At 37.1% G+C, this 13934-nt stretch overlaps 1 protein-coding gene across 1 annotated transcript in view; it reads right to left on the minus strand.

Moving 5' to 3' along the window:
- Positions 1-13934, minus strand: part of TTC29 (tetratricopeptide repeat domain 29) — a 205896-nt gene that overhangs the window by 97539 nt on the left and 94423 nt on the right. The window contains exons 8-9 of the mRNA XM_079154284.1: positions 11468-11559; positions 2290-2413 (exon numbers count right to left, since the gene is read on the minus strand). Coding sequence (XP_079010410.1) covers positions 2290-2413; positions 11468-11559 — 216 coding nt within the window. The remainder of the gene's footprint in view (positions 1-2289; positions 2414-11467; positions 11560-13934) is intronic.

Raw genomic sequence — 13934 nt, forward strand, 5'->3', positions numbered from 1 at the left:
TCAAAATTATTCTATGTACATATATGAACACACCACAGTAAATTCCATCTTTATGTATCCATACAAAGTACCAAGTTAAAGAAAACAAAAAATAGAAAGAAGGCCAGTAGAGGAAGGGTAAGAGGGGAGGGAGGAGGGTGAGAGGAAGTACTGGGGATGGAAATGGAGAGAATTATATTTCATTCATGTATTATTATATTATTATGAACCCCAATAATATGTTTAACTATAATGTACTATAAAACATTTTTTAAAAAGAATAAAAAGAGTGTGTGTGAGAGACTAGAACAGGGATAAACTAATAAAAAAATTTACTTTTGGCAGTTAACATAGTCTTTGGATATTGTAGCATGACTCTAGCTTTTAGATATTAAACTTCTCCAAGAATCAAAAATTAGAGAGTAAAACAACACACTGGTGAGATATAAACTCTCAGCAAAAATGTCGAGAAAAGGCAAGTGTAAAGATATTAGCCGTCAGGACCGCTTACTGTTTCAGCTCCTTGTCTCTCTGTAATTAGAAAAACACAGGCTGACAGTCCACGTTCAAGTTATCTCAAGGGCTGTGGTCTGGGTGGTGTTGGGTGGGAGGGTCAAATGGTTTGTTCTTTTTATACTTCTGCTTGGAAGAACAGCCCTTCTAAAAAGCAGGACTGTGTCTTTCTGTTAGAAACGTTGGTTCTGCCACTCTAAGGTAAGTTCCCTTAGATGGTGGGCCCTGGGGTATAGGTCCTGTCTTGTCTTCACCACTGTGTCCTGAACAGTAAACAAAGGCAAACCAGAAGCCCTGAGAGGGGGCCAGAGAGCAGACAGCAGCCCTGTGGAGCGGGCGCAGCAGAGGAGGCCACAACTGAGAGGAAAACCTGGGGGCACCTGGGGTGACAGACCAGGGCACAAAGAAAGGGGGGACCCAGTGAGGGAGAAGAGGAGAGGAGGAGAGGACCAGGGGAGGGAGAAGGAAACAGGGGCCAGGAAGCGGGAGGCTGGAGAGGGGGGCAGCGCAGTCAGGGAGGGGCCTGAACCAGACAGCGAGACAGAGGGCTGAGGAAAAAGAAGCCTCGTTTGTAAAGACTTTTTTTCCAAAGCAGGAGCTGAAGAAATGCTAGTTTCATTTATTTGAATTAATTTCCAACTTATTTCTTTAAAAAAATCCTAAATTATTCTGAATTATGGTCAATTCTATAGCAAATAGTAGAACAGTGTAGTGGTCTGAAGGGCGCTGCCACTCAGGATGTGGGAGGCCTGGGGTAACTAGGCCCTGAGGGTCTGATGAGGGCAACTATGTGACCCCTCTAAGGGCGGAGGGAAAAGTAAAGTGGCTCATGCTTATGGCCGTAGCCCCTGCTTCTGCTCCAAAACACTACTTTTTAAGTGCTTTGCACCTATTATCTCAGTTCTTACGACCACTTTGTGAGGGGATAAAACTGAGGAGCCCCAGCGCAGGGAACTGGTCCCAGGCCCCCCGTCTTAAAACTGAACAAGCAGGGCTTCCAACACAGCAGCCTGATTTCAGAGTTGGTACTTTCAGTCTGAACCCAGCCTCCCCCTCAGATGGACGCTGTACACAGGTGGAGAACAGTATCACCCTTGGAAAAGTGATCGATCTTATTCACAATCCAAACAGCAATCATAACTAAAAAAATAAACTTCTTTCATAAGATTTCTGAAGGAAAATTTGGGTAACTGGAGACAATATCAGAAGAAAAGAAATCTAAAGTCCATATGACCAGTGTATTTTACACCCTTTGTGTGATAGCTTTATTAATTAATTTTTTTCTCTTCTTCCTGATTTTTTTTTCTTTTTTAATTTGCACACAGACAATCTGTTGTTCAAATTCCATTCTAGGTTTCTGTTGGAGTTGCTCTTGGGATTGTGGCTTCTTCGCTGGGGGACTTAGCTGGGGCTATCATAGCTGAGTTGATCAAACAAGAATGTGGAGTTAGAAAGGTAAATGAATGTCTGTGTGGGAAGATAGGAGCCCAGTGCTATTATGAAGTTCCTTTGACTTCTAGTATTTTAATTGCTTCTCAAAGCCAAAGTCACTGCATGTCCTTACTGGCTGCAGATATGAATCAGGTTGAAGAGCCTGTGGGGACCATGCCCACAGGCACTGAAGAGCTAGAAGAAGAGGAGGTGAGAGTATCTGTCTTCCCAGCGCTTGCTTTGTGCATTAACTGTGTCCCCCAGTCCTGGCCTTTATGCATCAGCCATGTGAGAAGATGAGGATCAAATGAGGAAAGACATTTAAAGCCGCAAATTTCTCTGTAAGCAAGAAACACAGATACTCACTTTTTCGTTATAGATGTCCCCAAGCATTGTACTCGCTTTCACGACGTCCAGGCTTTGAAAATTGTTTTTTGTAAGGTTCACAACTTTTTTCAAGTATTGAATTGCTTCTGTCATTTGTCCTTGGCTAGAATAAACAAAACCGGAAACCATTGGAGTATCAACTCACTTAACGGCGCAAGGGAAAAGAAGAAAGTTTGTGTCTCTGTTGTAGAACATGCAAGAAGATTATCAGGACAAAGATTGAGAATACAAATACCGAATTACTAAATACAATGGGTAAACTTGAACTTTAAAATCCTCATCATTATGGATGGGAATATAAAAGAATGAAATTGCTGTGAGAAATAGTCAGTTCTCCAAAAATTTTTATATGGAGGAATCATATGACCCAGAAATTTTACTCTAAAATATGTAAGAACTATAAAAACATATGTCCCCATCAAAACTCATACATGAATGTTCATAGCAGCATTATTTATAGCATGGAATGGAAACAAACCAAATGTCTATCAACTGATGAATCAATCAACAAAATGTAGTGTAGCCATACAATGGAATATTATTCAGTCATTTAAAAGGAACAAAGTACTACTATATGCTAAAGTATGGATGAAACTTGAAAATATGCTAAATGATAAAAGCTAGACAAAGAATATTATATGTGGTATGATTCCATTTGCACAAAGAGGCAAATTCATGAAGACAGAAAGCAGGTTTAGTGACTGCTGGAAGTTTAGAGGAGGGGAATTAAGAAGTGAATAATCAGGGCGGTATTTCTTTTTATGGTGATAAAAGGTGCTGGAATTAGACAATGGTCATAGTTATACAATTCTGTGACTATATTAGAAACCACTGAATTGTAGGATTTAAAAGGGTGAATTGAGTAATATCTGACTTATGTCTCAATAAAGCTATTTAAAAAAATTAGAAAGTTTATACCATATGAATGCTAGATTATTCTTGCAAGCTTCCTTCAGCAATGCAATCTCGGGTGTCACTAAAGTCACACATACACGTGTTATATATTTGGGAATATGGTCAGAAAGAATTTCTAGCAGAGTGCTTGGCATGTACTAGGTGTTTAAAAATTTTTGAATGGGGGAATGGTTGAATATTTAAGAAGGGAAATACATAGTCCACATGAAAGCTAAGCTTCAAGGTGAATTGTGAGAACCTCACAATTGGATGTTTGAAATTCATTATTAAACTCACTTCTGGATATTGCAGTAACATCAAGAAACTTCAGAGTCTAGAAAATGCCCTAAAACATGCTATTTTCTGGGGAATATTGTTCTCATCCTTGGCAAATTCCCTTGTTGATTTGAAGAGAAATATGTATAGTATTTATCATAGTTAACCCCAGATTTCTACATGGGGCTAACTATGATAAATACCATGAATTGTATATCGTGCTTTGAAACCCGGAGCACATTCATTTGATTGTCTTCATAAGAGCTCAAAGGGAAATTTGCTATTAAAAGACAACTGAAAGAATTTGTTTTTTTCTTTTTTCTTTTGGCACTGGGGATTGAACCCAGGGACACTTACCCACTGAACCACATCCCCAGCCCTTTTTATTTTTTATTTTGAGACAGAGTCTTGCTAAGTTGCTTTGGGGTCTCACTAAGTTGCTGAGGTTGGCCTCAAACTTGTGATCCTCCTGCCTCAGTCTCCCAAGCTGTTGGGATTATAGCTGTGTGCCACCACACCTGGCCAACTGAAAGAATTTTAAAGACAATTCTAGTGAATGCAATGGTGATCTCAAAGGCACTTTTATAAATTTGAAAAACTGTAATAAGTACCATGGAAAACGACTTTTGAATTTTGAACCGTATAAAATGCTTGGTGCGCTTTACTGATCTACATGCCACTTTTCTTCCTCTTCCACCTTCACCAGGGTCTACAACATACCGTTTGGGGGTCACTGCTGTTAACCAGACCCTCTTTCTGGAAATGCTTCCCCCTCTCCGGCATCTACCACTATCAGCCAATCTCTATTCTCTCACTTCTCCACCCCTCCTTTCTCTTTTCTTTTTTCTTGATCTCTTGATCTTTTCTTGCTCTCTCCAATATTGCAGTCTGCCTACCCAAAGTTGGTTCCTTCCAGACTTCTGCCCAAGGCCTCCTCTTCCCTCCAATACATGCTCACTGCGTGTGGTCTCAGACACTGCTGTGGCAGGACCCAACTTCTATAAGCATGTCTGGCAAATTTCTATTCCTGGCCCTGACTTCCCTTTGCACTTCAGATCCTCTTTTCCAATCCTTTCCAATTTCTTGGATGTTCTCAGCCTGCAGAGGAAGACAGTTCCCTCCAAGTGGTTGTCTTTGAGGATGACATGTAATGTAGAGACACAGAATTTCTGGAATGCTTCTACAGGGATCTCCTTCACAGGATAGCATCCCAAAGCATTCATAAGGCGTTTAGTGAGTTTTGTTCAAAACAATGGGATTTCTCATAGAGCTATATTTTCTGTGTTTTCTAAATGTGACTCCAAATTCTTTTAGTCATTGCTAAAGACCAAACCTACATCTCAAATAGTGATGTGCTATTGGGGCTATTCAAAAGAATAGGTCACAAGAATGTGTCAGAAAACATTTTTTTTTTTTTTTAAATGGTGCTGGGGATTAAAACCTTAATGATCTGTACTAACTTTTGAATTCCATACCACCCATTTTATGGATAAAGCCACTGAGATAGAGAACAATGGACTGAATAGTCACCACCCTACCCCTGGAACCTCACACATGACTCTTCTCTCACTCAAACAACTGCAGCTGGATCGCCCTAATCCTGTGGAATGTAAGTCCTGTGCTGCTGGGGACCATCTTACCACTCCAAGGAGAACACCAGCCGAGAATGAAGGCCACGCAGCAGACAGCTGAGTTGTGAGATGGACAGAACTGGAGACCAGACGGTGTCTTGAGTACCTGGATCTGACTACCCATTAAACTGGTATAACCCTGAACATTTCCCTTGCATTGACCCTCTTACACTTTCCATTTTTTTCCCCCTTATAAGTGCTTGATTTGAATTAAAAACAAAATAAAACAAAAACAACAGAAAACATTTTTTGCAGGAGTTTATTGGAAACAGGTAGGGGCAGGATTGGGGTATCGATTTGCATAAGTTTCCAAGATTTGGATGAAAACATTCATTTTCACAGATAAAGTGTGGTATGTTTGTAAACATAAATTCTGTTACTTTAAAGCCAGTGTGTGTGTGGCAGATGTTGGAAAGATCTAGGTGTGAATTCTAGCTTGGCCTCTTATATGAATAACTTTGATCATATTAAAGTTATGAAACTGAAGGAAACTTCCATTTTCTCATTTTTAAAATGACCTCAAGTTGATGTGAGATGAAAAATTGTGTAAATATATAACCTGGCACACAGTAGGGATTCAATAAGTGGCAGCTATTGTTATTATTATCTCTCAGTGAAATAAACAGCTATCACATTCACAGCTCTCTACTTGATATTGTCTACCAGGAGCTGAAAAGAAAATTTAATTTAGCTAAGCATTACTTTTTGAAAACCTTTCGCCATGCAATGAACTAAATACTATAATTTAGTAACTGCTCTGCAAAAACAGGCACATTAAGTCCTGGTGTCTGTTTTCTCAGGGGTAGGATAAAAAACTAACATTTTTTTGTGAATATAAGCATCAAGTGCTTCAAATACATTTTTTTCTTCCTTTCTTATTGGTAAAAGAATGATTGACATATCTGAAATAAAATGGAATGTCACATTTTCTGAAGTTGTCAATACTGTTTTTTTTAATAATCCCATCTTTACTTTTTCATACCAAAATTATGAGAAATCTTCTACAGTTAGGCATAGGTCAGTTCTCCAGAAAACATAAATTATTTGAGGAAATTTATAAATGTAAGTATAGTGTAAAATATTAGAGATTCACTAATTATGTGAATTTAGACACTGTTCTGTGGAACAATTAAAAAGTGTTTAGAGAGCTCAAGGCTATAAAATATTAATAAATAAAATGAAAGTAAAATATATAAGCTGATAAATAAAATATAAAATACTCTAAAATTTTTAGGTTTAAAAATGTTTGATCAAATTTATGTTAACTTTTCAAATGTTTTCCTGGACTAAAATATTCAAGAGAAAAGAGAAAAAAAAATGGCATTTTGCATGTCACTTTAAAACCTAGGGAAAATTTAATATTAGTATCATTTAGCTAAAATGAACTCACTAAAGCTTATTTATGCTCATGTTCCTAAAAGCTGATATATTTGTGATGGAGGTACATTTTGGATTAGGTTTAGCCTGCTGAGGACAGTTAAATCAGAACATACACAAACATCAACAACAAAAAACAGAGTTCAGTGAACAAGAAATATAAAAGAGTATAAATAAAAATATTGCTGGGTGATTTGAGTTGCTTTCTTCCCCAAGGAGCAACAGACCTCCAAAACATCCAAAATTACCTGAGACTTGCTCTAACAAACAATGCTAGAGAAAAAGTCTTTCCATTATGAATTACATGTTCCACTCAGTGAAAGTCCAGCTCTGTAGCCAGAGAAGTTAAGGTAGCAACTCAAGTATAAACAATATGTGTTGGCTACACAGTTTCCTAGTGTAACATTTAGCAGTAGGTTTCAAAGCTAGTCTTTCCTTGAAAGAGGGGGAAAAAAAATCAAATACCCCCCTATAGCAAGGCTACAGATTATTTGTATAAGTTCAAGGACAAGGTTAAAATGTTAGACAAATATTAATTCCAGTTTTCTATATGCAGTGCACAGGTGCAACTTGAACAGCATATTATATGGTATAATCATTAAATTCATTCAACCAGGCCTTAGAGAGTTAAAAACATATATTCTGAGGAACAGGACTCCTCGGTCCAAAGGATGAGAATGAAACGGTGCAGAATATTTGTGTATCAAGGTGATTCCAGTTTCCAACTGGGAAAACAGGACTGTTAACACCCACGTCCCCTGACAACTGTCCAATTATGTATATCACACTTGGCCTACTGTTTGCAGTAGAAGTAATCAATAAAGGATGTGGTTGAGTGAACATAGATTTTGGTTGAACCAATGCATGAAAACTTAATCATTTACTCAGAGAGAAGAAATCAAATAGAGCAGATATGAAACAGCCACTGAGGGGTTTGTTGATTGTGCCACCAAGTTTGTGGGCCACAGATGAAAGTGATAAAGGCAAATGGGATCAGTGACAAGAGAAAATGTAAAAAGCTATTCTTCATTCCATGCATTAATAGAAATGTTTTGATGTATTTTTTTTTGGTCATTTTTAGGAAATTTCACATCGAAGTCTGGATGTTCCATTTTAAAGAATATATGAAAATTACTAGGGCGTGTCATTTCTCTCAAGCAAGAAGAAATTAATTTTCAGCTATGACAGGAAGGTAATTTTCACATTTGAAACTTTGTCCTGATTGATTTGAAGATCTCCACTGTGGAAAGTTTTCTAGGAAATAATTTAACTTGAGTTCTCAAGAAAATCTGCAAATACTATGGAATAAACCCAGAGATGAGCTGGTTGTGATCAAGGTATTTTGAATGCATTTTTTGTGGATTTTCCCCTTAGATTCTTTTAAATAGTCGTCCTTATTATGTTGAAGTGTTGTGGAATTTCAGTAAATGAGTTATCTCAGTCAGTAAATGAGGGTATATACGTATATATATTACATAATTATATCTAATACATATATATATTATGTATATGTATAATTGTAGATATATAATATGTAATTATTGATATATAATATGTCTATAATTCCATAAGGAAAATTGGGGGTTCCCCCTATTTTTACTTGAACTATCTATGTAAGAATATATTTACTTGGTAATTTCTCAACTCACTTTTTCTTTGTTTTATAGACCATAATTCTAGTTTTCAGAGTAGTATCAAAAGGCAATTTTAGTACATCAATTCTTTTTTTCACTAGTATTCCAAGTAAGGGAGGGAAAAGACATTATGAATCCTTATTTTCTGTTATGCTGCTTAAAACCTCTGTAAGGTTAATATTATTCAGAACAATAGCAAAAAGAACAAAACCTGTTCACTATTAACACCTTCCTCAGCGGCACCAGGTCTCAGTCTAGCATCACCAATGGGCAACTCAACATCACCAAATCTTCCGTCTTGAGGGAATGTGGTGTGTTTTCCGATCGAGGGCTCAGTATAAATTCTTATAACTGTTTTAGAAGCTTCTAGCCTTAGAGCTTATTCACCTTTCATGCAACACTCAGCTGATGGCCTTAGACTCACACTAATGCTAGACCTGGCTATACTGTTCCATTTCCTTTAAAGAGATAAAATATGTTTATAGAGATAGGGCTACCATTAGTGAAACTGGTGCAATTGCACAGGTTAGGAAAAAGAGATTTAGAGGTGATGCTAAGCTTCACACACAGCTTGATTTATTTCTCAGCTGCCGCCACCATAATTCCCTCTATTTTGGCTGTGTTCCATTTCTCACGCATTGCTGCTAACCTGAGAAGGACAGTTTAGGGCTATGAAAGGAATAATACATATATACGTGTGTGCCTGCATGTTTGAATGTGTGCACATGCATGTTTATTGGAGACTCTCAAGCCCCTGAAGCAACATTTTTCTAAAAATGATCGCAAAATTTATATTAAAGGATTTTACTAGTTAATGGACTTGAATAAAGCTTCTCAGACATCCAGGGTGCTATTGTCTACCTGTATAATATTTCTGGTTTTAAAACATTTGTCTGTCAATAGATCATGCTCTTGTGCTGTTCTGCACAGATGTTGAAAGAATATGCCAGCAACACTCCCCTGAGTCTCCTCTGCCACCGTCAAGACTGCAAAATGGCAGACTTGCACTGGAACGCTGTGGCTTTGGAACACTTTCCTACAATTACCTCAGAAGAAGCATCCCCTGGGCTCTGTTGTGCATTGTATAACATTATAAAATTAAGAACCCATGTCCACCACAAATCAATGATTGCCTTATTGTGCTTTAGTGGAAAGGAATTCTTATAAGTGGAATCAGTTTCATTTGGTATAAAAGTGAAATGGGGATAAATCTTCTTGGTCCATTATATGTTCGCCCTGAGGCAAGTCTGGACTACTCAGAGTGTTGGAACAGAAGTGTCCCCATTCCTTCCCAACATAGCCCCCAACTTCCTGATCCATCAAATACTTCTGTATTCCTTCTCACTTCTAAACCCCAGAGAACACTTGTGCAGCCAAATTAAAGCATTGGATTGTCTGGTTTTGTTAAAATTTACCAGATAGTTGCTCTAGTTTTCCCTTAGCTTTGACTCTATAGACCAGAAATTCAAATCTTGGGGTAGAAACTAAAAGGTTCCAGATAAGACACAGGAGGTAAACAGGTGAGGACTGTTTGAAACCAACCTCATGTCTCTAGAAGTTTCAAAAATAAAGACCACCAGTAACCAAAGGGGCATTCCATATTTGTTCTGGGACATAGTAAGTGCTCATCAAACTTCATACAAGTAAATACTTTCCCTTGGAATTTTATCTCTTCAGTTATTTTGAGACACAAAGGAAATATTATTTTTGTTTTGTTTTGTTGTTTTTAAAATAGCATTTATTTTTTAAAACTTAACGTGTGCATTACAGGAAAAATAAAAACACAAGCTAAGAACAAAGTCAATATTATTTTGTAAAAATTATTTTCCAAACAAGCTAAGTGATACATTTATACAACTGTACAGGCCTGATCCAGTTTTGTCACTGCAAAGCAAGATAAGGAATCCAACCATGTTCTATGGATTTGGGGCACTGGTAATAGCAGAGTCAAGGAATTGAGGAATCCAAATGAACAGGGCAAAAGAGCACAGTTGATTTGTTCCAAATAGACATTAAACAGAATACTTACCAGTCTCTTCTTTGTATTCAAGCATCTTTGGTTATTTATTTTAAAGTAACACTTCGAAGGGACAACAGGGTGGCTGTCCAGGGACTAGAGTCTAATTTTGGAGGGACCTTTGCAGGTTTCTTGTCTTCCTTACCTGTCTCTGGCCCTGACATTCTCCAGGAAATGTCCATATTCTCCTTATAAACATGTCAGTGTTCCTAAGCCATTTTTCCAGCAATGACTGTGTTTTATATAATACCTTGTAGGGCCGCCTCCATTTGATTGGTATATGTATTTTAAGCAGTGATTGCTATATTAGTAATGATACTTATGTAATGATTCCACTTTCAGTTCATTAGGCATTTAAACACTAAGTGCCTTTCGAATAACTATTTTACCTTTTGAAAACATAACCTTGTATATGTTTGTTTATTCATTCACTTTAGTACTGGGAAATGAATTCAGGGATGCTTTACCACTGAGCTACCTCCCCCCACCCTTTTTATTTTTTGTTTATGAGACAGAGCCTCACAAGTTGCTAAGTGGTTGAGGCTTGCCTTGAACTTTCTATCCTCCTTCCTCAAGCTTCTGAGTCACGGGGATCACAGGTGTGTACAACCATGCCTGACTGTATAGTTTACAAAGAAATATAAATGGAAAGAAATTAGAACTTAACTCAATATTTATATTACGATTATTAAAAAGCTACATTTTGGATATAAGATAATATTCACAAGACCAAGATCTTAACTTAGATAACTCTTCTTACTGTTATTCTATCTTGGCTTAATACAATGAGTGAAGGGCAAGTCATATGTTTTCCATGGAAAACTATGTATCAGAAGTTGTTCTTGTACACTTCGATCAAGTTTTCTGTTTTAAAGAAAATATTGGGAATATTGGTTTTGCAGATATGCTCCAAGGAGAGATGTCTTAACGGAGGAAGCATAAATGGAAATTTGCCTTAAAGAGTTCTGGAGAGGTTATGGTGAGCCATAGTTACTGAAGCGTGCTACAGAGCGCTCACTGCTTTCTTAACCTGGGAGATGTGACCTGATTTCCGCCCCCCCCCCTTTCATTCAAGGTCATCACTAAACTTGCAGAAAAATGAAAAGAAAACAATTCAAAGGAGGGATAGACAAAGAAGAGTTTAGATGTGCCTTTTTAAATACGACACTGGTTTAAAATAACCTAGGATGAAAGGGTCAGTTAAGAAAGGCGCTGCTTAAAATTTAAGCAGGCAGTAATGCATTGAAAGCGACAGACCTCAAACAATTTGAGTCTTTCACAGTCGAATGGATTCACAGTGACAGCAAGACAAGGATGTGCTTACTTACCTCTGTAGGACCTTGGCGATGGCTTCGTAGGCTCTGCCCAGGCTGAGATCATCATTTAGGTCTGTAGAGATTTTGCTGTAAGCATTGAGGACCTATCAGCAAGAGAAATACACATTGAACATATAGCCCCGGCCAGATTCACTGATGTTCCCTTTCATAATAGAAAAGATTAAAATTAATAGCTGTTTTTAATGTCTCTATAAAATTTTTTTGCTTATTAAAAATTCATGTTGGCTTGGTTTATTTTTATCTATAGCATAACTTGTTTCGTGGCAGTGTCTTGAGGAAGCCATGACAGTGAGGGCTTACTTTGGAAAAAAATAATTATTTCCTTGCACTCTCCCAAATCTTCCAATTTATATAACTTAGGTGTGAATAAATAATTGAATGGCTTACAACATTATTTTAAAAGATGGGACTATTATCGAAGGTAATATAAGGCAGATTAGAATAGTCTACTATGGTAGCTTGAATATCACTTTTCTTTCTATAAATAGCTGTTTGAAAAGCATGAATTTAGGTGATGGGCCATTCTTATATCTATCAGTTTATTAGACGCATATCTCACAGTGTATACACTGCATATGGTATACATTAAAAATCTTTCTTACACATGTACTTCATTACCAACAATGTCTTCAATAATCAGAAGATTATAGCAGCCACAGCCAAACATATGATCTTAATTTAACACTGACATCACCTGCATGGTATAACTTTCCTCTTTTCTATTTTTCCCCTTTTTCAGTGGCCAGAAAGAAAAATGCATATACAAATACAAAAATACACAGAGCAAAATCCCTTTTCTTTCTTTTCCCTTCAGTGTTACTTGACCCGAACCTATTACAAACATGAGGACACAGGAAATCTCCAAAGACCTGTATGGAAATCCTTTTTGCACATTTTCTAAGAAAGAATTAGTGGAAGTCATTTGATGGCATTTGAGAGAGGGAATCCGTGTTCTTCCAGGCTGGGGTACAAACATATGCCCTGCGTATTACTACCTGAATTAGACATTAAGACAGGACTGATCTTCACCTTCGCTTCTGTAAAGCTAATATTTGGGAAACCATTTCAGAGAAGCATGGTGATATCTGATGAAATTTGGGTTTCGTGTGTTTTACAAGTGATGGCTTATCATATGCTGATGCTAAAACTTACTTATGGATACATAGTAAACCAAGGGTTTAATTCCTGCTAAGCCCACAAAGTTCAAAAGTTTGATTGTTTTGGGACTTTCGATTGTTTTGGGACTTTTGATTGTTTTAGACTTCTGGACTTTAAAAATGCACTTAGTTTTAATTCACAAATACTAATTATAGAATTGGATGCTATGTTTTGATCTATGTATACTTTGTGGAAAGACTCAGTCAAGCTAGTTAATGACCCATCACCTCTACAAGCTGTCATTTTTTATAGTAAGACAAGTAAAAAACTGTTTTTAAAGCAAATTTTGAAATATACAACATATTATTATTCATCTTGATTCCTACTTTCAGGCTTCTTAACAAAGTTTTGTATAAACCTGAGAATATCCTTTTCAATCTGTCTCTCAGAGTTGATAATATCCAAATTTAACCTTGTGTGAGTTGACAGAGTCCTTGCTGAGGTAGTGGGCAGAATTTCTGAATTTTGTGAATTTATGAGATTTTATTGAATCTGAGTACCAAAATATTTAGGAAGAACTTTCTAGTGTCTATTTTTGGGGGGGGGGGTTCCATATATTTTTAGATGACATTCTGTAAACTAAAAGTTGAATATTATCATATCTGGTGCCCAAAATAGTTCATTTGTTTTTTTTCACAATTACTGTTATCATGTCCTTGTAAGATTAGACCCTGTATAAGATTTGACATAGATGGGAATGTGCTTGTATCAAGGCATGCATTGCCCTGTGGTATAGGCAGTAACTGAGACAGGTTACCAGTGTAGGAAATCTTATTATTGAGTGTCACCTGACTACAAAATGAGAGGAATATCTGCCGGCCTGCCTGCCTGCCTGCCTGTCATCTATTCATCCATATGTCCACACATTCACACATCTGTTTGAAAGAGAGTAGAAAAATATCCTTGTTCTCCTAGAAGATTAAGAATTTAAATTGTATCAAAATTGAGCCTGAGCTTAACCTTCTTTAAGGGACACATAGAAAGACAATATTAGGTCTAATAACATCAAGCATCTGATTGTTTTCTTTCCTTTTCAATGCTTAAGACCACCAGTTATGAGGGTATCTTGGAGCAGAAGAAAATGAAGGATTTGTTATTTATCTTTCTTTCTGCCTTCGTTTTCATATTTCTTTCCTTTTTCTTTTCTTTTTTTGGGGGGCGGGTTTCAAGGATTGAACTCAGGGGCACTCGACCACTGAGTCACATCCCTAGTCCTATTTTGTATTTTATTTAGAGACAGGATCTCACTGAGTTGCTTAGTCCCTCATTTTTGTGAGTGTGGCTTCAAACTTGCAATCCT

This window comes from Sciurus vulgaris (assembly GCF_902686455.1).
Source record: "Sciurus vulgaris genome assembly, chromosome: 9".
In the NCBI taxonomy this organism is placed as follows: Eukaryota; Metazoa; Chordata; class Mammalia; order Rodentia; family Sciuridae; genus Sciurus; species Sciurus vulgaris.